General features: G+C 40.7%; 1 protein-coding gene across 3 annotated transcripts in view; it reads left to right on the forward strand.

Moving 5' to 3' along the window:
* The window catches only part of LOC128698532 (tectonin beta-propeller repeat-containing protein), a 74,006-nt gene that overhangs the window by 38,845 nt on the left and 8,025 nt on the right, over window positions 1–27,136 (forward strand). For 2 of the 3 annotated variants that reach the window (XM_053790796.2, XM_053790797.2), the window contains exons 14-21: window positions 430–508; window positions 808–930; window positions 1,334–1,453; window positions 1,633–1,783; window positions 4,729–4,925; window positions 7,313–7,522; window positions 8,139–8,372; window positions 8,968–13,747. In XM_053790796.2, coding sequence (XP_053646771.1) covers window positions 430–508; window positions 808–930; window positions 1,334–1,453; window positions 1,633–1,783; window positions 4,729–4,925; window positions 7,313–7,522; window positions 8,139–8,372; window positions 8,968–9,330 — 1,477 coding nt within the window. In that variant the 3' untranslated portion in view covers window positions 9,331–13,747. Of the gene's footprint in view, window positions 1–429; window positions 509–807; window positions 931–1,333; window positions 1,454–1,632; window positions 1,784–4,728; window positions 4,926–7,312; window positions 7,523–8,138; window positions 8,373–8,967; window positions 13,748–27,136 lie in introns of those variants that run through there. The other variant, XM_053790798.2, reaches the window with a different exon arrangement.

Raw genomic sequence — 27,136 nt, forward strand, 5'->3', positions numbered from 1 at the left:
GGTGAGGGGCTTGGACTTCCAGTAAGTGTGTGAGCATGTTAGATAGGAGTGAATGGAGATGAATGGTTTTTGGGACCTTACGATCTGTTGGAGTGTGAGCAGGGTAATATTTTGTTAAGGGATTCAGGGAACCTAGTTAGCTGGACTTGAGTCCTGGAAATGGGAAGTACAGTGCCTGCACTTTAAGGAAGGGGTTTAGGATATTGGCAGTTTGGAGGGATGTGTAAGCTGTCATATCTGAGCGCCTTTGCAAAGACAGTGATTATGTGTGAGTGATAGTGAAAGTGTTAAATGATGAAAGTTTTTTCTTTCTTTTTTGGGTCACCCTGCCTTGGTGGGAAATGTCCGATTTTTTTTTTTTTTTTTTTTTTTTTTTTTTTTTTTTTTTAGTGTCATTAATATCTAATGAAGGTACTTTTGCTTTCCAAGATTCCACATTAACCTGCAGACATCAAGAGGAACTGATACAGACATTGCTCTTCACATCAATCCAAGGTTTTGTGAGAAGGTTAGTGAGGAGCCTGTACAGTATCTGTTACTTTCACATTGTCTTAAGCATTACACTGTGAGAATGTACACTCTCATCAGTATTTCTTTGATAGTGCTGCCCCTTTAATTCCTTGGTTCAGAGCAGATTGCTTACTTCTCCTAAGGCACCATGTGACCCTCACAGGTTTAACAATTTCCCCTGATTATAATCCTAATATTAACTTCTCTCATTCAAGAACTTGAAAATGTTTACATGTTGCTAACTTAGAGACAAGTTTTGGCTGTTAATTAGGGTTAGTAATATTGTTTATATTTCAGACTGCTGTCATTAACAGTAAGAAGAAAGGTATCTGGGGTGCAGAAGAGTTTGGACAGCTGGAGGTGTTGTCTCCTGGTGACCACTGTGAAGTGTCAGTTGTCTGTGATGATAAGGATTTTAAGGTGAGCTTTTAAAGTGAAAATTTGAACCTTCAGACTATTTCACTGAGAAAAGAAGGCTTATATTGCTGAATTATTAAGTATTCTAAGAGTATATATATATATATCTTCTTGATTAGGTAAGCAGTACGTTTGAATTTTAAACATAATGAAGGTAAAATTTTACGAGTCATTAAATCATGGAACAGGTAGGGTTTGAACCCATGGCCAGAGAGCCCTAAAACACAGGCCAGTGCATTTTAGGACTTGCTTGCCATGGATTCAAGCCCCACCCATTCTCTGATTTGTCTGCAATTGTGTTATTACCTTTACAAGTCATCTGCAATGTTGTGTAATAATACCTGAAGTTTAGGAAGAGTTATTGTGATAATCTAAAGGATACATCTCATTTAGAATGTTGTTTCAGATCTCCATAAACGACAAATTCTGGTATAGCTTCAAGCATCGTCTTGTTGTTACAAAGATAACACATGTAGTAGTGAGAGGGAGCATCACTGTTGATGAAGTAACCTACAACCATGGAGCTGTATGTATGATTTGAATATATAAATCATTGTATTTATTCATGCAAGTCACTCTATTAGTTTTTAGACTTTTGCAAACAATTGAGTTCAGTACGTACTGTACTTTATCTTTACAGATGATGTCACAGGTAAATTTTGTCTAGTATCCATATGAGCTTTTCAGACAAGTGATCTTTGACAGGGAGAACGTCAGTTGACTGAGTGGTACTGGCGAGGTTTAGGTGGACACCTGCAGCGTGTCCAGGGTGGAGCTGGTGGAGTCACCTGGGGGATATCTCATGACTTCCATGTGTATACCTACACAGGTGCTACAGGAGGAGGACTCTATAAGGGTAAGGCAATTAAGTTTTAAGTCTTTCCTTACCTATTGTAAGGAAATTTTGTGTAAACGAGTTTCTTCAGATATTTTTTTAATACGCTGGCCGTCTCCCACCAAGTCAGGGTGATCCGAGAAAGAAACATTTTCACCATCATTTACACTATCACTGTCTTTCCAGAGGCATGCAGATACAACAGTTTATATGTTCATCTAAACAGCAAATATCCCAAACCCCCTTCTTTAGAATTTTGGCACTGTACTTCCCACCCTCGGGACTCAAGTCTGGCTAACTGGTTTCCCTGAATTCCTTCACAAAATATTACCTTGCTCACACTCCAACAGCTCATCAAGTAGCAAACACCATTTGTCTCTACTTATTCCTATCCAGTTATTCTTCCTGCATGTCTGTAATAACCTGTTTCTTATGTCCTACTTGAGTTTGAGGAGAGCTGAGCTCTAGCTTTTGGGTCTGCCACTTTTCTACCTCGCGTATTAACGTATACCAGTTTCTTTGTCAGACTAAAATTGAACTGTTCTTAACTGTCATTTGCAGTGCTGCAGTTTATTTTGTGTGTTGAGCCACCCCATACAATCATTAGTGACATGAAAATTAATTTTGCACTCTCTAGCATGGTTAAGAATTTTTTATTATTTAATATAATTATCACACTGGCCGATTCCCACCAAGGCAGGGTGGCCCGAAAAAGAAAAACTTTCACCATCATTCACTCCATCACTGTCTTGCCAGAAGGGTGCTTTACACTACAGTTTTTAAACTGCAACATTAACACCCCCTCCTTCAGAGTGCAGGCACTGTACTTCCCATCTCCAGGACTCAAGTCCGGCCTGCCGGTTTCCCTGAACCCCTTCATAAATGTTACTTTGCTCACACTCCAACAGCACGTCAAGTATTAAAAACCATTTGTCTCCATTCACTCCTATCAAACACGCTCACGCATGCCTGCTGGAAGTCCAAGCCCCTCGCACACAAAACCTCCTTTACCCCCTCCCTCCAACCTTTCCTAGGCCGACCCCAACCCCGCCTTCCTTCCACTACAGACTGATACACTCTTGAAGTCACTCTGTTTCGCTCCATTCTATCTACATGTCCGAACCACCTCAACAACCCTTCCTCAGCCCTCTGGACAACAGTTTTGGTAATCCCGCACCTCCTCCTAACTTCGAAACTACGAATTCTCTGCATTATATTCACACCACACATTGCCCTCAGACATGACATCTCCACTGCCTCCAGCCTTCTCCTCGCTGCAACATTCATCACCCATGCTTCACACCCATATAAGAGCGTTGGTAAAACTATACTCTCATACATTCCCCTCTTTGCCTCCAAAGAACATAAGAACGAAGGAACACTGCAGCAGGCCTACTGGCCCATGCGAGGCAGGTCCAAGTCTCCTTCCGGCTTAAGCCAGTGCACCCAACCTAGTCAGGTCAGGTCACATTGACTTAAGGGAGGAACACGGCAACCGACCTGGTAGCACAAGCTATCAGGTCCAACTCACACCCACCCACATCCACTCGTGTATTTATCCAACCTATTTTTAAAGCTACACAACGTTCTGGCCTCTATAACTGTACTTGGGAGTTTGTTCCACTCATCCACAACTCTATTACCAAACCAGTACTTTCCTATAACTTTCCTGAATCTGAATTTTTCCAACTTAAAACCATTGCTGCGAGTCCTGTCTAGGCTAGATATTTTCAGCACACTATTTACATCCCCTTTATTTATTCCTGTCTTCCATTTATACACCTTAATCATATCCCCCCTAATTCTACGTCTTTCTAGAGAGTGCAGATTCAGGGCCCTTAGTCTATCCTCATAGAGAAGGTTTCTGATACATGGGATCAACTTTGTCATCCTCCTTTGTACATTTTCCAGAGCATTTATATCCATTCTGTAATACGGTGACCAAAACTGTGCAGCATAATCTAAATGAGGCCTAACCAAGGATGTAGAGAGTTGAAGAACAACCTGAGGACTCCTATTATTTATGCTTCTTGATATGAAGCCAAGGATTCTATTAGCTTTATTGCGAACACTTATGCACTTTTGTCTTGGTTTCAGATTACCGCTAACCAGAACTCCTAAATCTTTTTCGCAATCCGTAATATTAAGACCTACATTATTTAGTTTATATGTGGCATGGTTATTGTCCTGTCCAACATTTAGAACTTTGCATTTGTCTATATTAAACTGCATCTGCCACTTCTCCGACCACAGCATCAATCTATTCAAATCTTCCTGGAGTGCTTTAATGTCCTCGTCAGCATGAATTCGACGGCCTATTTTGGTGTCTTAGGCAAACTTGCTGATGTCACTCTTTATGCCCTCATCTATGTCATTTTTGTAGATTTTGAACAGCAGGGGGCCCAACACTGACCCCTGTGGAACACCGCTCGTGATGCTTCCCCACTCTGATTTCTCCCTATTTATGTAAACTCTCTGCTGCCTATTTGTCAACCATGCCTCTATCCAGGAAAAAATTTCTCCTCCTATTCCATGTGCCTTAATTTTCCTCAATAGTCTCTGATGTGGGACCCTGTCAAAAGCCTTACCGAAGTCCATATACACAATATCATATTAATTACCATGATCTACCTCAAATACCTTAGTGAAAAAAGTTAATAAATTCGTAAAACCATGCTGAGATTCGTTGATTAATTTATGCTTTTCGAGGTGGCTACGAACTACCTCGGCAATTAACCTGCCAAATAACCTGCACTTGGGAAAACAGACATATGACAATATTTCAGTCCTTCCTGGACCATTATCAAATCACAACTGAGGAAGAAACAGCAAGAGAAGGCCAGAACATTGGACAGGATGAGGGAGGAGGAGGAGGAATAGGGGAAAGGGGGAGGAGGAGGAGAGATGATGGGGATAGGAGTAGTAGTATTATAGTAGTTTGTTAGAGGGGTTGACTTTCTCCACAGCCAGTAGTAATGATGCTGGAGTACAGATCATGAGTGATGTGCGCCACATGTATGTGTGGGAGAATCAGCGCTGGAACCCTGTGACTGGCTTCACATACCGAGGACTTCCCACTGACCGCCACACCTGGAGTGATCAAACTGGACGTCATCAGCGTGCAAAGGAGAGCGTCAAACTGCAATCCCGTCACTGGTCATGGGTAAGTAGTTTTGGCAGTGTGTTGATTTATGGTATATTTACAACAGATTTCTGCAGTATAGTGTACAGTACTGCATTGTCATTATCTAAGATACAGATGTGATTCATTGTAAAAATATTTTAATTTTCATATTTAATATTACTAAGGTTAAGTTGTAACCTTGTGGGATGGTTGAGTTATGTGGCTTTTCACGATATACCATAATACAGTATACTCGCATATAGTGTTACATGCTTGTGTATGTGGTAGCAAAATCCAAAGGTAAACTACTTCTCATGTCCCACTGGTCTCTCACATGTTATTTCAAGCTCCTAGGCTGCTTAAAATTCTGGAATAAAATAAAAATCATTGTAATACTGAGTACAGTACTTCATCTTTTGACATTTTACTTGATTAATGTCCTTACAGGAGTATTCCTTGCTTTTGGTCCTCACTCCAAACACAAACATTTTTATATATTTGCGACTAGATTACTATAGCTGCAAGTTACCTCATTCACATATTGGACTCACTTTTATTAAGATGCATGAGCAAACACAGACATTTTATTATGGATATATTTTGTTCTTGGGACCTTAGAGTGAACAAGGTCCAGGACAGAAACCTGTCCATAATAAAATGTCTCCAACCATGTCTTGATGGTACAGTATAAAAATCTTTCACCTCTTGCTGTGACTTTCTTGCTTCCAGATAAGATAGACCAACGAGGCATCGCAAGAATGACGAGTAACTTCTCCAATCGAACAAAATATATCACTGATGAACACATTTACATTGAGGAATGTCTTCGTTATTTATGATTTTGCCAGACTGTAGAGGTTACCCATCATTCTTGCGATGCCTGACTTGCCTTCACTAGAAAGTACAGTATGATGTTTGTGTTCTTGTTGAGACTTAAAAATTCACCAAGAGCTCACCTGTCAGTTTTCTCTATTGCTTGTATAATAATAATAGCAAAAATTATTTATTTATTTTTTTTTATTATCACACCGGCCGATTCCCACCAAGGCAGGGTGGCCCGAAAAAGAAAAACTTTCACCATCATTCACTCCATCACTGTCTTGCCAGAAGGGTGCTTTACACTACAGTTTTTAAACTGCAACATTAACACCCCTCCTTCAGAGTGCAGGCACTGTACTTCCCATCTCCAGGACTCAAGTCCGGCCTGCCGGTTTCCCTGAATCCCTTCATAAATGTTACTTTGCTCACACTCCAACAGCACGTCAAGTATTAAAAACCATTTGTCTCCATTCACTCCTATCAAACACGCTCACGCATGCCTGCTGGAAGTCCAAGCCCCTCGCACACAAAACCTCCTTTACCCCCTCCCTCCAACCCTTCCTAGGCCGACCCCTACCCCGCCTTCCTTCCACTACAGACTGATACACTCTTGAAGTCATTCTGTTTCGCTCCATTCTCTCTACATGTCCGAACCACCTCAACAACCCTTCCTCAGCCCTCTGGACAACAGTTTTGGTAATCCCGCACCTCCTCCTAACTTCCAAACTACGAATTCTCTGCATTATATTCACACCACACATTGCCCTCAGACATGACATCTCCACTGCCTCCAGCCTTCTCCTCGCTGCAACATTCATCACCCACGCTTCACACCCATATAAGAGCGTTGGTAAAACTATACTCTCATACATTCCCCTCTTTGCCTCCAAGGACAAAGTTCTTTGTCTCCACAGACTCCTAAGTGCACCACTCACTCTTTTTCCCTCATCAATTCTATGATTCACCTCATCTTTCATAGACCCATCCGCTGACACGTCCACTCCCAAATATCTGAATACGTTCACCTCCTCCATACTCTCTCCCTCCAATCTGATATTCAATCTTTCATCACCTAATCTAGTATAATTATTATTATTATTATTATTATTATTATTATTATTATTATTATTATTATTATTATTTCTACCAATATTAATCATGCAGTATATCCAGGAGTTTGCATGGAATGCCTTCCCTCTTGTTTCTGCTGTTTATTAATGAAACTTCATTATACAACAGCTGAAGTGTACTTTCCTGCAAAGGTTATAAGTTGAAAAAATACTGTCTTAAGTACTTTGCTACTCTGTTTTCATGTGGACTTAACCGGATGTTATAATAAATTGTAAAAGAAAATAAAATAGGTTCTATATTTTGTGAAATATCAATTTAACCAATTAATAGGGGGATGAAATGGTCCACTAATACTGATGGAACCTAAATCTGAAAGCTGTGGTTGTTTTTCCATGCTTGTAACAAAGAGAGAATTCTAGATTTAACCAACATTTTCCATTGTTTGTGGCTGTTCTCCAGCAACCAGTTTTGTCCTTTATATCAGATATGTAAATCAGGGAGCATTAAATCAATGTTTTTACTGTATTTTTCAACAGACGAGTGAATGGTGTGTAGACTATCACACTCCTGGAGGTGTAGACCGTGAAGGATGGCAGTACGCCACAGATTTTCCCCTAAGTTACCATGCTCACCGTTATGCAACAGATTTGGTTCGCCGTCGCCGCTGGGTGAGAAAGTGCAGAGTTTCAACATCAGGTCCCTGGCAACAGATGGAGAAGGTGGCACTTGTTCATGTCTCAGTGTCTGTAAGTTAATTAACTGCCTTTACACCTAGAATTTTTGCTGTATTCTTATCTATGTCACATTAAAATATATAAAATTGTGTTTAGTTTTTTCTTGTAAATATTGATGCCTGAAATATTATTTAACCATTGTCAGTGTTCTTTTCATGAAGCATACATCCTTAATTGTTTAATTTGTCTTGCATAATATGATGATTAATTTTTATATATAACAGTAATTAATTTTTTTTTTTTTTTTTTTTTTTTCAACAAGTCGGCCGTCTCCCACCGAGGCAGGGTGACCCAAAAAAGAAAGAAAATCCCCAAAAAGAAAATACTTTCATCATCATTCAACACTTTCACCACACTCGCACATTATCACTGTTTTTGCAGAGGTGCTCAGAATACAACAGTCTAGAAGCATAAACATATAAAGATACTTAATTGTTTAATTTGTCTTGCATAATATGATGATTAATTTTTATATATAACAGTAATTAATGTATACATTAATTACTTCAGTGAATGTATACATACTCAATAATTACAGCACTTCTATTAAGGTTTATACTAGGCTCCTGATATTAAATGTAAGAGAATCATAAAAGATTGTGGATTGTTATCACTTGCTTCATTACAGCCAGAATGTGCTGAGGATGGCACAATACCCGTGTGGGGCGTGAGTGTCACAGGGGAGGTTGTAGTCCGCCTTGGTGTTACACACAATAAATACCAGGGAGAAAAATGGAAACTCGTGCCAGCGGAGTGTCCCATGTGCAGTGTATGCGCCGGTGTGGATGGCTGTGGGGTGTGGGCAGTTAGTAAAGATGGCCAGGCACATCTGAGGCTTGGTGTCACAAAGAAAACTCCACAGGTTCGTTAGCACTTTTGTGATGTACACCGTGTATGATGGTACTTTAGTCGATATCCAAATTAGAAAATTTGCATGTGTATACACATATATGTATACATGTATGTGTATGTATTCATATATGGATATGGATAATAACCATAGTGAAAGTAGTGAAAAATCATGAAAGCACTTGGAATTTTACTAGTTTTTACGTTGTGGTTATTTTGCATTTTGTGATCTCGCCTGTTTGTGATTGTATTGCAATTTGTGTGTGTGTATGGTACTCATTACCTCTTTGGGTCACTGTACTATATATATTAGTCAGTTTCTTATTTTGTGTCATTTTAAATTGCACTAAAGTAAAAAAAAAATGATACATTTCTTGTTGAAGAGCAGTTGCCTTTCATGAATAACAGTACAGTATTATTATTTTTTTTTTTTTAGAAGGATTAGAATACACATCAGGATTATAATCACTGAAGTATAGAACTGGGAATTTTAAAATCTACTTAATTGGATAGTACTGTATCAGTATATCTTTAGACTAATGCAGTTTGATGTTTTCCCGACTGAGAGTAGTATATATTGTTGAATGTTCATAATTATATATTTACAGGGTGTACAATGGGTCAACGTTGATTCCCCAGGTCAGCCACTTGTAGAAGTTAGTGCCGGTGCCTGGTCTGTGTGGGGGCTCGACCGAAGTGGTTCACTTTACCGTAGAACAAACGTGCTTCCCCTCTTCCCTGAAGGAACCGCTTGGGAGTGGGTATGTGGAAGTGTTGCTAGTTTCAGCATTGCTGCTGATGGCTCTGTATGGGCAGTGTTGGATACCTATGATACTGAGAAAGGAACAGTACAAGGAGTGATTGCACGCAGGGTTGGAGTATCTCGGTCTTGTCCGTTGGGTACAGGCTGGGAACACACCATCGGTACTGGATGGAGCTCTGTGTGTGCACGTGTTCCCCTTCCTTTGTGACACACCATATAAGATGAGAAATTTGTTTTTTGTTTATATTTTAAGGATGTAAGTTCTTTAAGGAGTTTTTTACTAATAAATGTTCATGTGTTAATATAAATGTTTAGATATTTAATGTAAATGTTAAGACATTATTTAATATAAATGTTGAGAGACTATTTAAATGTTGAAATATGTATATGAATATGTTGAGTGTAGTAGATTTTATACAAATATTAATTTGAAATTATTTATACTGTGATCTACTTTATCAAGTCTGTTCGAGCTGTTTATTGCTTCTACAAAACTCTCCTACAAACATGAAGTGAATCACATTTTTATGTAGGAAATATCTTTCAGCTTCATATGTTGTGTGTGGGCCCATTATTTCTTCATTTTTATGCACAAACAGTGCATAAATTTACTAAAGATTACCTTCTCCAAATATGCCAATTACACAGTTATAATAATTTGGTTACATCCAGCCCAGGTAATTATCAAAATTACAATGCCAATATGATAACTCTTCACAAATTACCTACAATTTAGAGAGGAAACTGTGATGGTTTCTCATTTATCATTTGTGACTGATCATGGTTCATGATGGACCAAAACTTAACTGAAGTTTCCTATGATAACTGTGAATTAAGTCAGTTATTCCAGCCATATTATTGTGACTGTTTCTTCATAACTCAGAACTGATGTTCTCTGATCACACCAGGTTGAGGGTGACACCTCTCTGATCACACCAGGTTGAGGGTGACACCTCTGATCACACCAGGTTGAGGGTGACACCTCTCTGATCATACCAGGTTGAGGGTGACACCTCTCTGATCACACCAGGTTGAGGGTGACACCTCTGATCACACCAGGTTGAGGGTGACACCTCTCTGATCACACCAGGTTGAGGGTGACACCTCTCTGATCACACCAGGTTGAGGGTGACACCTCTCTGATCATACCAGGTTGAGGGTGACACCTCTCTGATCATACCAGGTTGAGGGTGACACCTCTCTGATCATACCAGGTTGAGGGTGACACCTCTCTGATCATACCAGGTTGAGGGTGACACCTCTCTGATCATACCAGGTTGAGGGTGACACCTCTCTGATCATACCAGGTTGAGGGTGACACCTCTCTGATCATACCAGGTTGAGGGTGACACCTCTCTGATCACACCAGGTTGAGGGTGACACCTCTCTGATCACACCAGGTTGAGGGTGACACCTCTCTGATCACACCAGGTTGAGGGTGACACCTCTCTGATCACACCAGGTTGAGGGTGACACCTGTTCTCTTATTATAAAAAACACAATAATTCTCTCACCTATAATGAACTTTCTCAAGTGACCTGATTCACTTAAGAAAGTTCACTACATGTGACTGAAACATTGTGTATTTTTAATAAATGTTTTTCTGTTTTCTTGATTCTTCTCAATACTATTTAAAGGGAAATGGGCTAGATTTCTAAACAGTCCTCCTTGGTGTTTATACATTCTGAATCTTTTAAAAAAAAAATGGATAAGAATTTACCATGAGCGTAACTGCAAAATATTATGTAGTATTGCTTTAATTACCTGTGTATCATTAGAGTACAGATGTATATATTTTTTCTTTTACCACATCAGGTGTCTCCCACCAAGGCAGGGTGACACAAAAATAGGGAAACACATTTACAATCACTTGTCTTGTCAGAAGTGTACAGACATCACAACTCTGATGACCCTCCAAACAGCAGCATTCACCCCTCCTTCAGAGTGTAGGCACTATGCTTCCCACCACCAGGACTGTAACATCCCCACCCTGCCTTTTCTAAATTCATAAATGCAACAAAGAGTTTCTTATCTAATTATTGTTCACTTATATGCTTCATTGTAAACACTTGGTCTACACATCCCCTACCCTTCCTAAACTCTCCTTGTTCATCTTCAATCCTACATTCTGTATTATCCTATCTCTTTCAGTAATAATTCTACTGTCCACTTTACCTGGTATATTCACTAGGCTTACTGTCCATAATATGTTCTTTTTTCTCATATACAAAGGAGCTGTACCTTCCCTTCTTTAATGCATATATTGAACAAATACATCAATTATTGTACAGAGCAAGTGGTAACCATTGTATTGTACTTAGCTTGTTGTAACATGCTTAAGATTATATATAAATGTTCTTTATGTTTTTAAGAAGTTGTTAGTAACACTGGCACTAGTAACCCAAATGATTTAACTGTGATAGTGTGTGTATTAGCCTACTTTTATAATGTATAACTTGTGTATACTCTTATTACATTCCCTCCAATAAAGTAGTCAAGTAAATATTAGTTAAGTAAATATTAGACTGATCATTATATCATTGTATTATTCTTGGGAAATTAGAATTTAAGTTTTCTGAATGTAGATGCTAGCTATAACTTGTGACACCAATCAGAACGCAACGAACAAACAATTTTTACTTATTTTGTCACTTTAGAATTTGAAGATTGAGACACTTGTGCAGCATATGGGAATCTTTATTCAGGAAACGTTTCGCCACAGTCCATCAATTGATGGACTGAACACATCGACTCCAGGCTGAGGGACTGATTACCTCATACTCCTCCTCTAATTACGCCTTCCTCTTTGAATTGGACTAATGAAGCCACTGTGTGGCAAAACGTTTCCTGAATAAAGATTCCCATATGCTGCATAAGTGTCTCAATCTTCAACTTGTCGGTTTTTCAAAACCATTCATCACAGCTTTAGAATTTGTTGTGTATTTGTTCTTCTTGTACTTTTTGTATTACTATAGTACTTTTAATTATTGTAAACAGTTGAACCTCTGTATTCAGATGCACCTTTATTCATAAAATCCAGTATTCGGAAAAAAAATTAAAGAAAAAATAAGTACCAATATTCGCAAATGTCACTACTTGGAACGATGCGTACTTTTTTAGCTCTTGTGATTTTTTTTTTTTTTTTTTTTTTTTTTTTTTTTTTTTTTTTTTTTTGTAGGTAGTAGGTTGGTAAACAGCAACCGTCCAGGGAGGTACTACCGTCTCGCCAAGTGAGTGTAAAACGAAAGCCTGTAATTGTTTTACATGATGGTAGGATTGCTGGTGTCTTTTGTCTGTCTCATAAATATGCTTGGACTTCCAGCAAGCGTGCATGAGCGTGTTAGATAGGAGTGAATGGAGACGAATGATACTTGGGACCTGACGATCTGTTGGAGTGTGAGCAGGGTAATATTTAGTGAAGGGATTCAGGGAAACCGGTTATTTTCATATAGTCGGACTTGAGTCCTGGAAATGGGAAGTACAATGCCTGCACTTTAAAGGAGGGGTTTGGGATATTGGCAGTTTGGAGGGATATGTTGTGTATCTCTATACGTATATGCTTCTAAACTGTTATATTCTGAGCACCTCTGCAAAAGCAGTGATAATGTGTGAGTGTGGTGAAAGTGTTGAATGATGATGAAAGTATTTTCTTTTTGGGGATTTTCTTTCTTTTTTTGGGTCACCCTGCCTCGGTGGGAGACGACCGACTTGTTGAAAAAAACAAAAAAAAAAACAGGCAAGTCTTGCTACTTCTACTTACACTTAGGTCACACTACACATACATGTACAAGCATATATATACACACCCCTCTGGGTTTTCTTCTATTTTCTTTCTAATTCTTGTTCTTGTTTATTTCCTCTTATCTCCATGGGGAAGTGGAACAGAATTCTTCCTCTGTAAGCCATGCATGTCGTAAGAGGCGACTAAAATGCCGGGAGCAAGGGGCTAGTAACCCCTTCTGTATATATTACTAAATTTAAAAGGAGAAACTTCAGTTTTTTTCTTTTGGGCCACCTCACCTCGGTGGGATACGGCTTGTATGTTGAAAGAAGAAGAAAGATTTTTTTTTTTCATAACTTTGGTGCTTTTCGCTCTTCCCCTGTTGAGACCCTCTATGCTGCAGCGAATATTCCATCCTTGTCCTATCGCCGTGATGCCCATTGCCTTCGCTACTATGTTTGCTCTCGTGATCTCTACAACCCTTCCATATATAGAATAGTCACCGATGTTAGTAGACATTGTTTATTTGCTCGCCGCTCCTGTTTACTCCATCCCTTTTCTCTTCACCTCCATTCGCTCTTGTCTTCCCTTCAGTTACCACCTTTCTATGTTCATATCACATCTTACTTTTCCCTGGCTCCCTGGGAAGTTCCAGCTGTTCGAGTGCATTCTTTTTCACACTCTTGCGCGAAAACCCAACTGCCTATGGTAGCTTCCCGCTCTTTTTCTTGACCACTTCCGCTCTCATTCTCATGCCATTGCTGCATACACAGATGGCTCTAAGTCTTCTGACAGCACCAGATTCGCAGCAGTGTTTCCGGACAGTGTCATGCGTGGGCATTTACTATTCTCAGCTAGCATTTTTACTGCTGAATTGTATACCATTCTTGTAGCACTTATCCATATTGCATCTATGCCTGTGTCACCATTTGTGGTTGTTTCAGACTCCCTTAGTGCTTTACAGGATATACAAAAATTTGATACACCTTATCCCCTAGTTTTCCATATCCATTTTTGGTTATGCCGTATCTCTACCAAGCATAAAGATATTTTTTTTGTTGGGTCTCTGGTCATGTTGACGTATAGGGCAATGAACAGGCAGACATTGCTGCGAGGTCAGCAGTACACGACCTTCCAGTTTCATATAGAGGTGTTCCATTCACGGACTATTTTGCTGTAATTGCTACCCACCTTCACACCCGTTGGCAACAATGTTTGTCTGATCTGCTCAATAACAAACTTCATTCTATTAAACCAAGTCTAGGTTACTGGCCGTCTTCTTGTCATCAGTGTCGAGGTTGGGAGACTACTCTCTCCCATCTTCGCATTGGCCACACTCATCTTACTCACAGGTATCTCATGGAGAGGCACCCTGTTCCTCTCTGTGAGAATTGTCATGTTCCAGTATCTGTTAGCCACATTCTGTTAGACTGCCCACTCAATCAACGAGCACGCAGAATTTACCTCCAATGTCGTCTCCGCTCTGCTGCTCGCTCTTTACGTTCCCTTCTTGCTGACTGACCCTCCTTTAATCTGGACTCTCTCATTTACTTTTTGACAACTGATTTACTCCACAAACTCTGATGATGATGCCTTTAGCACTCCCCACAGCCCTTTCTACCTCAATCTCTTGCTACCTTCTACCCCTGCACTATCCTTGCCCCGCTGTCCTCCATAACCTACTTATCATCCCTCTCCCTTTTGCCACCTGATACTCTCGCTTCCTTCCCTGCCCTGCAGTGCTGTATGGCCCTTGTGGTTTAGCACTTCTTTTTTGATTATAATAATAATTTGCATAACTTTGTGTTATTTTTATTTTATTATTGAAAATAAGTGATCACAGCCCCGTAACTGAATGCTGTAAAATGAATTCTGTAAGAACCACCATTGAACTGAAAGTGAAACTTATTTCAAAACAGGAAAATGAAATGTCTTGTTGACCTAGCCAAGGAATATGGCATGTTAATATCTACCATATTTTCTATTATAAAAAATAATAGGTTCATGTTTAATTTCTTGCTTGTACATGTTATTTTACAAAATTAATTAACCTGGTCACAGACCGGGCCGCGGGGGCGTTGACCCCCGAAACTCTCTCCAGGTAAACTCCAGGTAAACTTAAAAATAGTTTGTGAAGAGTAACTTTTGGGGTCTGGAAAGAATTAATCCAATTTACATTATTTCCTATGGAAAAAATTGATCCAATAGTAAGAAAATTCACTATTTAGAACACTCGCAGGAACTAATCACTGTATTTCGCAGCTTATAAGACTTGTTTTAGTTTCAGTGACTCGGCATCGAACGTAACTGGGAGAGATACAACCCATCCCACACCCCAAACTTATAGCTCCCGTCACTGACCTTCAGTTTATAGGATGCAGGGTGGTTTTTGGAGAAATTTTATGGAAAAAACGTGCATTTAATAAGTGGCGAAATATGTGGCAATTCCAAATACAGAGGTTCGACTGTATTAATATTATACTAAAAACTGACGTTCCACTGTATTAACCCTTAAACGGTCCAAAGAGATTGACGTTCATATTCGTAGTGCTACAAAAGTAGATCTACTTTTTTTTTACACATTTTCAAATGTAAAACAAAAAAGAAGATCTACATTTTTTACATACTTTCAGATGTTGTAAAAACGTATATACAGTGGACCCCCGCATAACGATGGCATCACATAGCGATTATTTCGCATACCGCTTACTTTAATTGCAAAAATTTTGCCTCACATACCGCTTAAAAACCCGCTTACCGATTTTCTTCCGAGACGCGCTCACATGTTCCGCCGGTGGCATTGTTTACCAGCCAGCCTCCGCGGTAACATCCAAGCATACAATCGGAATATTTCGTATTATTACAGTGTTTTCGGTGCTGTTTCTGGAAAATAAGTGACCATGGGCCCCAAGAAAGCTTCTAGTGCCAACCCTGTGGTAAAAAGGGTGAGAATTAGTATGGAAATTAAGAAAGATTTTGAAGGGTTTGGGGCTAACCCTGAGAAGCCTATGCCAGTTGTGGAATCCATTGTGCCTACTTCAAAAATTAAGGAAATGTGTGCACAGTGGGTTGAACTGCAAACCTTTATGGATGAAAATCACCCTGACACAGCTGTTGCAAGCCGTGCTGGTGACTATTTCAATGACAATGTTGTGGCCCATTTTAGACAAATCGTAAAGGAACGGGAGGTACAGAGCTCTATGGACAGATTTGTTGTGCGACAGAGGTCCAGTGACTCTCAAGCTGGTCCTAGTGGCATTAAAAGAAGAAGGGAAGTAACCCCGGAAAAGGACTTGCTACCTCAAGTCCTAATGGAAGGGGATTCCCCTTCTAAACAGTAAGAAGATAATGCTCTCCCCTCCTCCCATCCCATCAATCATCACCAGATCTTCAATAAAAGTAAGTGTCATGTAAGTGTGCATGCCTTTTTCAGTTTGTGTGTATTAAAATTAACATTTCATGTGGTAAAAAAAATTTTTTTTCATACTTTTGGGTGTCTTGCACGGATTAATTTTATTTCCATTATTTCTTATGGGGAAAATTCATTCACATAACGATTATTTCGCATAACAATTACCCCTCTTGCACGGATTAAAATCGTTAACCGGGGGTCCACTGTATACGTTTGGACCATTTAAGGGTGAGCGGTGCACTTAGGAGTCTGTGGAGACAAAGAACTTTGTCCTTGGAGGCAAAGAGGGGAATGTATGAGAGTATAGTTTTACCAACACTGTTATATGGGTGTGAAGCATGGGTGATGAATGTTGCAGCGAGGAGAAGGCTGGAGGCAGTGGAGATGTCATGTCTGAGGGCAATGTGTGGTGTGAATATAATGCAGAGAATTCGTAGTTTGGAAGCTAGGAGGAGGTGCGGGATTACCAAAACTGTTGTCCAGAGGGCTGAGGAAGGGTTGTTGAGGTGGTTCAGACATGTAGAGAGAATGGAGCGAAACAGAATGACTTCAAGAGTGTATCAGTCTGTAGTGGAAGGAAGGCGGGGTAGGGGTCAGCCTAGGAAAGGTTGGAGGGAGGGGGTAAAGGAGGTTTTGTGTGCGAGGGGCTTGGACTTCCAGCAGGCATGCGTGAGCGTGTTTGATAGGAGTGAATGGAGACAAATGGTTTTTAATACTTGATGTGCTGTTGGAGTGTGAGCAAAGTAACATTTATGAAGGGATTCAGGGAAACCGGCAGGCCGGACTTGAGTCCTGGAGATGGGAAGTACAGTGCCTGCACTCTGAAGGAGGGGTGTTAATGTTGCAGTTTAAAAACTGTAGTGTAAAGCACCCTTCTGGCAAGACAGTGATGGAGTGAATGATGGTGAAAGTTTTTCTTTTTCGGGCCACCCTGCCCTGGTGGGAATCGGCCAGTGTGATAATAAAAAAAAATAATAATCATATTAAAAACTAAGTGCTAAACTTGTATGGGTCATACAGTGCAGTATTGTGTTAAGAGCCTAAACATCTTTTACTCAAACCAAAATTACAGTATCACCTGATGACTTTGTGAATAGCTAATTACATCACCTTATTACTGTTCTTCCAAGTTCTTGCACATGATGCCACACAATCTTTCTCATTTATTTCATCTAATATATTTTTAAATACAAAGAGCACTGGTGAAAAATTTACAAGAGAAACTCGTGTGTTTAAAAACACTTTTAAAGATGTGTGAATATGCTAGTAACTTAATATTATATCTTTCAGTGAACTTTATAAGGGTGATTTTAGCCAATTGGCTACATTCAGGGCTTACCGTTGGTATGGCATTTGTCTTCACATCTATGATTGCAACCCTTGTGGTGCATCCAGTATGATACTGCAGTGAGATTATAATAATAATAATAATAATAATAATAATAATAATTAATAATACCCTTCAAGGAAGCTTACTTCATGTCATTGAGGGGTTCTTGATTCTGGTGAGTAGGTTCTTGATTCTGGTGAATAGGTTCTTGGTTCTGCTGAATGGGTTCTTGATTCTGGTGAGGGGTTCTTGATTCTAGTGAAGGTGTTCTTGATTACAGTGAGGGGGTTCTTGATTCTTGTGAGGTGTTCTTGATGCTAATGAGAGGGTTGTTGATGCCAGTGGTGGGTTCATATTTCCTTGAGATGGGGGTACCTGGTGTATCAAACTCATACTCTGAATTCCCTGACTTAGATTTGCTACATCAAATGCAGTGTAAATTTACATGTGACATTTAAATTTTGTAGGCTAAGTAAAAAAGCAAATCTTGTTTTAAGATTTTAGACTTGATGGGCTGCCATGCCTATCAAAATTCATAATTACCCACAGTGCTATGCTGTAGCAACTCATATGAGCCTTTAGCAGAGATATTACTGCTGGCATATCATCTTGATACTACATTATAACAATAAACCAGTGAGGGGCCAAGTTGTTTACTTGTTAAAACTTTGTTGGAACATATTTAAGCAATAGCAAGTGTTACCAAGAAGTTAGCTTCACAGGCGTGTCTTGAAAGACAGGAGATGCAGCTGTCTGCAAAGACAAGTTGGTAGTTTATTTAATAGATTTGATGTAAAATGAAAAAATATGCTGGTGAATGGCCCTTCATCCAAAGAACTTGAGTTACTCTTTTCCTTGGATGAAACCTGATTATCTCCCATTCCACAGACACTGTATGATGCCCTGCTGACTTAGAATATTGTATTAAAATTGTAATATTTATTGTTTGTGCAAATTTTTTTGTTTTTTTCAACAAATCGGCTGTTTCCTACTGAGGCAGGATGGCCCAAAAAGAAAAACGAAAGTTTCTCTTTTTAAATTTAGTAATTTATACAAGAGAAGGGGTTACTAGCCCCTTGCCCCAGGCATTTTAGTCGCCTCTTACAACACGCATGGCTTACGGAGGAAGAATTCTGTTCCACTTCCCCATGGATATAAGAGGAAATAAACAAGAACAAGAACTAGAAAGAAAATAGCAGAAAACCCAGAGGGGTGTGTATATATATGCTTGTACATGTATGTGTAGTGTGACCTAAGTGTAAGTAGAAGTAGCAAGACGTACCTGAAATCTTGCATAATCTTACATAAATATAATATTGAAATTATCACATACAAACTGTATCAGAGAGTTCCAAAAATATATTCTGAACAAAAACAAGGTCCGATGATAATTTCTTCAGTACGTACAGAAACCTCATCGATGTTGTTCACTGACATCATAGACAATTCCTCAGTAATGTGTTCATATTTAAACCTGCAGTCTAGCATTACCACTTCACCACAGAGGGTCATAACATATTGCCAACCAGTATTCTGGTGCAGTGAACTAAAACAGTGGGCTGGTTAGTCCACAACAGTGTCATATTCTGATCATTCCATTGAAATATTACATAACTTCATTGTGAATTTTCAGCACGTACAACATTATATTTACTTAGTATTTTTTTACATGTATATTACCAGAAAGGGCATTCAGTAGGATCCCCACTTAATGTTAATGTGCTCCTGAAATATTTTATAACATGATAGTTCAGAACTTGAAAGTTGTTTTCCTATAAACACTCGTGTTGTAACCAGATATATATTCCCTGATATTATATTCTCTGTCTATTTTCACTTATTTTTTCAACTAAATATACCAAATATTTTACACTTGATAATATTCTTAAGTTGGTACTCAACATGTAGGGACATTTTGTTTTTTTATGAGCATGTGGCATTAACCATAGTGTTGCAGAGTACAGCAACATCTCTGCAATAGCAATCTTTCTCCTCTGAATCCTCCAAAAGAACCATATCTTCAGCAAACAGTAACTGTGACACCACTCTGAAGCAGATTCACAACTCTCGATTCCACACTTATCCCTAATGCCTTAGTGTTCACTTCTTGTACAACCCCATATATAAATATTTTAAACAGCCATGGTGACAGTATAGAGTATAGTATACAGCATTGGTCCTCAACCTTCCTACACAAATGGGCTACATTGAATGGTCAAATGTGTGATGAGGGCCACACAGTGTTGTTGACACTGTGCAGTGTGGAATCTGCTTAAAAAGTGAATTCATAATTTCATGTGAAGTCCACATCCATTTCTTAGAAGGGCCATATGTATCTCATGGGCCACAGGTTGGGGACCCCTGGTATAGAGTGTAGAAGGGATATTTTCAAGCCTGTAAATACTGTAATAATGCTGTACATAAAGGCAAATGTATGCTGATAATAGTTGGTTTTAAAGTGTCCATATTGTAAGTGCAGGTCATCATAAGCAGGACCTACTGTACATTGCCCACAATCACAAGTTTCAGATATTCTTGCGAGTTACAAAAAATATTTTATGTACAGATGATCTTTTGATAATAGTTGTATGACATTAAGTAGATGTGTTATTTTGCATATTTTTTATTTCTTCCAGTTGTTTGACAGTAATGAACATGGGTATATAAACGTATTTACAGGGCATACCACTATACTGTTTAGAAAAATTATACTGCAGTGATAAATTGCATATTTGTGCATTCATGGTAAAGAGTTGCATCAGTTGTGTATGATACTATAGTGTGCTTGTGTCCTGATACCCTCACACTGCCTGCCTGCTCTCTCAACAACCCCCCTTCCCCACACCACATGCACACACTCCTGCACAATCTTTACTAATCTTAATTGTTCTCTTTAGTCCATGAAGTTACACTATTATTTCTACTAGCTCTCTTTTGCCTTATGGCACTTTATAACCCAAATGGGCTTAGCACATTATGAACATGCTGTAGTAGTAATAATATAATTTGGTTGTGCAGCACAAAACTAACTTGTATGTACTTTACTAACTATACAATAGTACTTTGTATTTTATACCAATTACATCTTTGTACTATTATGATATCTTTTTAACTTGTCCAATTTGCACAATAAAATATATATATTTACAGTATTTATAAAAAATGGAGTGGTAGGAGAAGTAGAATATTTAAATAGCCTCAAAGAGGAAGTCAGTATTTTTCCTTGAAGGTTTTTATTTAGTGGTACTTCTCTGCAGCTCAGGGTCTCCACACTGCACCTAGAGTACCACATTCTAGGGTTATAAACCTATATTTCACCTTTGTGTTCATCTCGCATACACTATTGTTTTCTCTCTTTTAATAAACTTGAAGATTCAGAAGAAATGCAACAAGTGCCAATAGGTGCAGTTATATTTTTCATTGTTCTTTGTATTTTAATGATATATGAGCTTGCCTATTATTTGTTATTGTTACTGTTGTAGTGTTATTTTATTATTACAAATAAGTGGATAGAGTTGTCAGGGCACATAGTTGTAAAATAGAATAAAAGCTCTGGAAAGTTTTTATGATGGAAATCAGTCCACAATCCAGTTGTCATCTGTGTGAAAGACTGTCACCTGCTACAAGTAAGAATATTAGTGTTAGGTAAACACTTCAGCCTACAAAACCAAGTTGATACTGAAGTATGCTAGTCATTAGTTTGAAGTTTACTGCTCTGGAACACAAGAAAAATAACTTCTTATTCTTGTTGACAGTAGTAGTTTTGTATTAAAAATGTTCAACACAATATTCATGTATTAAATCATTACAGGTGTTTTTAATGATTTTTATTAAGTATCTGTACCATTTCACACAAAATTATTTGTTTACAAAAATAAAAGAAATAATGCACAGCACTTCTTAGTGTTCACTTGACAGATTTTTAAACTTTATCGATATAGTTTTCTTTATTATAATAATGGATATATAAATGAAACCCAGTCTCACAATCACACAAAAACATTTAACAACCATATGCAAAAAACAGTTTCTAGTAATGCTGAATATGTGTTTACAGTATTATGATGTTGATGCTTCCTCTTCAAGGGGGGCTCCTTGGCATGGTGAAGAGGCTCTTGGTCTGAGGAATTAGACCTGCCGGTCTCCTTCCTCAGACCGAACCTAATTACCCCCCAATCCCCCGTTCCCTATCCCATCCTCCCCTTTTTCCTTTCCTCCTCCTCCTCCCCACCCCTCCCTTTTGCCCTTCCCTTTTGGCCTTTGGGATTTTTTTTTTTTTTTTTTTTTTTTTATTCTTCCCACAGGCGCGCTAGTTCCTAGGTAGGGGAAAGGGTACCGGGGTCCATCCCATTCCGTTGAGGTTCTTGGCAGTGGCGTAGTTTGCCATGGAATCTGGATTGCCTGGGGATGTCCCGATCCCTCTCCGGTATCCCGGAGGGTGGCTTTGGGTGTCTCTCGGGCGACGGGTGTATCTCTGGAAGCCACCTTTCGGATTCCGGGGGTGGTGGCCGAAGGAGGTATGCTTTGTGGCGAATTTCCGGCCGCCCTCTCTTTTGTCCACCGAGGTAGCTCGGCAGATGTGAGGTTGCTATCCCGGATTGCCGGTTTACTGACATGATGGGTAGGGTATGGCACGGGTTCCATGCTGCATCTGCACTACTTGCGGTGCTGAGGTCCTCTTGGGCGCGGAGGGAGACTTCTGGCCCTTTCATTCCTCCTAGGAACTATCCCTCCCCGGTCCCCCCTTTTTTTATTCTTTTTTTTATTTTTCTTTTCTTTCTTTTTTTTCTTAAAAACAAAAAGAAAGAAGTAACCTAACCATGGCACCCCTAGTTCATGAACCTGCTACCCCCAGGCCCCTTCTTGATACCGCACCCCGTTCTGACCCCGCCTCGTCTTTGGACCACTCTTCGGACACTCCTCGTGCCTCTGTACCTCTTGCCGGTGCTGTTTCCTCACCCGCTTCAGGTACTGAGGCCTCGACTGACTCCTTCGATTTATCTGACCTTCGCTCTCCTCTGACTATGCTTCCGGCCTCTCCCTCTACGGTGTGGCAATTTTCGAATCGCCAGCCCGTTCCATGTCAGACCAACTCTGGCCCCACGCCTAAACGCCAACGACAATTACCTGCTGATGATACTTCTCCACCTTCTCGTTCTTCTCAGAAAAGATCGACACATCCTTCACTACCTTTCCATGCTCAGTTTCAGACTGCACAATGGACTAAATTCTTCACTTTACAACCGACTTCCTCTACTGCCTATCTTTCTGACCACAGTATTGGCAAGGCACTCCTACGCCATGTTGGTAAAGATATTTCTTTTCATGCTCTTAAGAGCGGTACGCGCATCATCACCATACAGAATGCTACCCAGGCTCATGAGCTTTCTTGTCTTTCCCATATCGATACTGTTCCTGTCACTATTGAAAAACATCATTCTCTCAATTCTTGTAGTGGTACCGTCATTCTGCCCCATACCATAGTTCAACAAAATTTCCAGACATGTGGCACTGACATTCTTGAACAGCTGGAACTCCAAGATCTCCCAATCCTCAAGGTAGACACTTATGTTCTTCCTGCCCGCGGGCGGAGACGCTACCCTAGCAATGTGGCTCATTTAACTTTTGACAGCCGTGAACTCCCATCCTCAGTTTATGTAGCAGGACATCGGTTACAAGTTCAAAAGGTGATCCCTACACCGCAACAGTGTAGAAATTGCTGGCGATTTGGCCATCCAGCGAAATATTGCAGATCTATCGCCGAATGCCCAGTCTGTGGTACCGATGACCATTCTAATACGTCTTGCAATCGACCTCCCTCTTGCCTTAATTGTCATGAGGCTCGCCCTTCGTACTCTCGCCGTTGTCAAGTCTACTTAAACGAGCGGGAAATCCGTTACCTCAAAGAGGCAGAAGGTCTCCCTTATGCCATGGCAGTTTCTCATCTTCGCCTCCAAGGGAGACTACCTCGTGTTTCTTATTCCCGTGTTTCAAAACGTCCCCCCACTTCTGGGATCCCATCTTCTGCAACCACCTCTGTGGTTACCTCTCCCATAGTCACTCCTGTATCTAATTCTTTTGCTGTCCTAGGCTCCGACGTCCCTACTTCAACGCCTCAGTCTGATCTCGCTTCTTCGTGTTCTCCCTCACAAGCCTCAGTAGCGACGAGATCTCGTATGACACCTCCTCCTAATCGTCCCTCTACTTCTCAAAAGTCAAAAAAAGGTCCGTTAACACCTCCTACCCATCTTCCACCTCCTCATTTTACCTTCCCTGTCTCTGTACCTGGTTCTTCCCCTCTCACTGGCTCTGTTACAAGTGTAGAGGTTCACCCTCCTCCTCGTACTGTACCTTCCTCCCCTGTTCCCTCCCAAGTTTCTTCCTCTTCTGCCACCTCCCAGGTTTCTGCCTCTTCTGTCCCCTTCCACGCTTCTCCAGTTCCCTCCACCCTTTCGCCCCCCCCCCTACCTTGGTACAGTCCATTACAGTTCCAATCTTTACTCACCCTCCCCCTACCATTTCCAATATTGTCTCCCATACGATGTCTCTGAATTCCGAAACACTTGAAGCAATCTCTGAATATATTGCAGAGACCAAACCATCAATGGACACTGATCCACCCTCCGTTCCTTCTCTCTCCTCTGCTCCACCTGCGCAACTCCTTTCTTCACAGCGCACCATTCCTTCGCTGCTTGAATGTTTTCCACTGCCTCCGCATGTGGACTTTTCTAACCCCTCTAGTCCGTAGGACCCCTTACCTGCGGATTTCAGGTATCTTTATCATTGCCAAACATGGCCTATTTACAGTGGAATATACGCGGCCTCAGGGGTAATCGGGGTGAGCTTCAGATGTTACTCTCCCAGTTTTCCCCTGTTGGTGTTTGCTTACAGGAACCAAAATTACACTCTGCTGTTATCTCTCCCATCTCAGGCTATAATTTATTGTATTCTTCAGATCCTTTTCCTGATGGGACCTTTAATGAAAGTGCCCTTCTCCCACGCACTGATATTCCGTACCATCAGCTATTTGTTTGTACTTCGCTGCATTACACAGCAGCCCGTATCCACTTGCGTAGGTGGTATACGCTCTGTTCTTTATATCTCTCTCCTTCTCGGGCATTATCTATTCCGGATATTGCCTTGCTTGTTTCGTCATTACCACCACCGATTCTGTTACTTGGCGATTTTAATGCCCACCATTTCCTCTGGGGGGGGTCTCACTGTGATTCCCGTGGCATTCAGTTAGAGGCTTTTCTTGCCACCCACCCCCTCCATGTTTTAAATACAGGTACTCACACCCATTTCGATCCTCGGACTCACACTCTCTCTTGCATCGATCTCTCAGTCTGCTCTTCCTCTGCCGCATTAGACTTCACTTGGTCTGTTCTCCCTGACTTACATGACAGCGATCATTTCTCAATCATTCTTACTTCCCCTTCATATTCACCACCTCTTCGCATCCCACGCTGGCAATTTGATCAGGCAAATTGGAACCTTTACTCACACCTAACTGTTTTTAGAGAGGTTCCTTCTTCATCCTCCATCGATGAGCTTTTACACCTCTTCTTGTCCTCCGTTTTAACCGCAGCTTCTAATTGTATACCCCACACTTCGGGCAGGCATTCTCAGAAATGCGTGCCTTGGTGGTCTCCTGCTTGTGCTCGTGCAGTACGTTTGAAACGCACTGCATGGGGCAGGTACCAGTACAATAGAACCACGGAGAGACTTCTTGATTTTAAGCAGAAGCGTGCGATCGCTTGCCGTGTCATCCGTGACGCTAAACGCACTTGCTGGCGAGATTGTCTCCACCATCACCTCTGCTTCCTCTGAGTGCAGTCTGGAAAAAAGTACGAAAACTGAGTGGTAAATATTCTCCTGACCCGGCTCCTGTTCTGCGGGTTGCCGGTGTTGATATAGCATACCCATTAGATGTTGCCAATGAAATTGGCAATCATCTGGTCCGTATTTCTCAGGGACTCCATCTATGCCCCTCATTTCTTTCCTCAAAGTCTGCCAGAGAGTTAGCACCCTTGGACTTTTCTTCTCTCAGAGAAGAACAGTATAATGTGCCTTTTACACTTCAAGAACTGGAGGCAACACTCTCAGCTTGCCGATCATCAGCAGCTGGGCCCGATGACATTCATATTCGTATGCTACAACATTTACATCAGTCAGCCCTTGCAGTCCTATTACGCCTTTACAATCTTATTTGGTCACAAGAAGTTCTTCCACAGCTGTGGAAATCCGCCATTGTTCTCCCTTTCTGCAAACCAGGCACTACGGGACATGAAGCCTCCCACTATCGTCCCATTGCTCTTACCAGTGCAGTTTGCAAAGTGATGGAACGCCTAGTAAATAGACGTTTAGTGTGGTATTTAGAGACACACAACAGTCTCTCCACTCGTCAATATGGCTTTCGTAAGGGACGTTCTACCATAGACCCCTTACTACGCTTGGATACGTATGTTCGTAATGCCTTTGCGAATAACCACTCAGTTATTGCCATATTTTTTGACCTTGAGAAGGCATATGACACAACTTGGAGGTATAATATTTTAGCCCAAGCCCACTCCTTAGGCCTTCGAGGCAATCTACCATCCTTCCTTAAGAACTTTTTAACTGACAGGCATTTCCGTGTTTGGGTTAATAATGTGCTCTCCCCGGACTTTATCCAAGCTGTAGGTGTCCCCCAGGGATGTGTTCTGAGCACAACACTTTTTCTCCTTGCTATTAATGATTTGGCCTCTAGTCTTCCATCAAATATTTGGTCATCACTCTGTTGATGACTTCGCTATTGCCTGTGCAGGCGCTGACTGTCACCTCATTACAGTTTCTCTCCAGCATGCAGTCGACAGTGTTTCCAATTGGGCCACCACACATGGGTTTAAATTTTCCAGCACTAAAACCCACCAAATTACTTTCACTAGACGCTCTGTCATCTCCGATCATCCTTTGTACCTCTATGGCTCCCGTATCCCTGAACGTGATACAGTCAAGTTTCTGGGCCTCCTCTTTGACCGTAGGTTATCCTGGAAACCTCACATTACCTCTCTGAAGGCAACTTGTCGCAGCCGGCTGAACCTTCTTAAAACCCTTGCTCATCTTTCATGGGGAGCTGATCGTCGAACCCTCCTTCGCCTACATTCCACCCTCATCTTATCGAAACTTGATTATGGTGACCAGATCTATTCAGCGGCATCTCCTGCTACTCTCTCTAGCCTTAACCCCATTCATCACCAAGGATTACGTTTATGCCTTGGTGCTTTTCGCTCTTCCCCAGTCGAGAGCCTCTATGCAGAAGCGAACGTTCCATCCTTATCCGATCGCCGTGATGCCCATTGCCTTCGCTACTATGTACGCTCTCATGATCTTCGCAATCCTTCCATTTATAGAATGGTCACTGATATTAGTAGACATTCTTTATTTGTTCGCCGTCCCTGTTTACTCCGTCCCTTCTCTCTTCGCCTTCATTCGCTCTTGTCTTCTCTTCAATTACCACCTTTCTATGTTCATGTAGCATCTCACTTTTCCCTACTCCCCTGGGAAGTTCC

Source organism: Cherax quadricarinatus, chromosome 88 (genome assembly GCF_038502225.1).
Source record: "Cherax quadricarinatus isolate ZL_2023a chromosome 88, ASM3850222v1, whole genome shotgun sequence".
Taxonomy (NCBI): Eukaryota; Metazoa; Arthropoda; class Malacostraca; order Decapoda; family Parastacidae; genus Cherax; species Cherax quadricarinatus.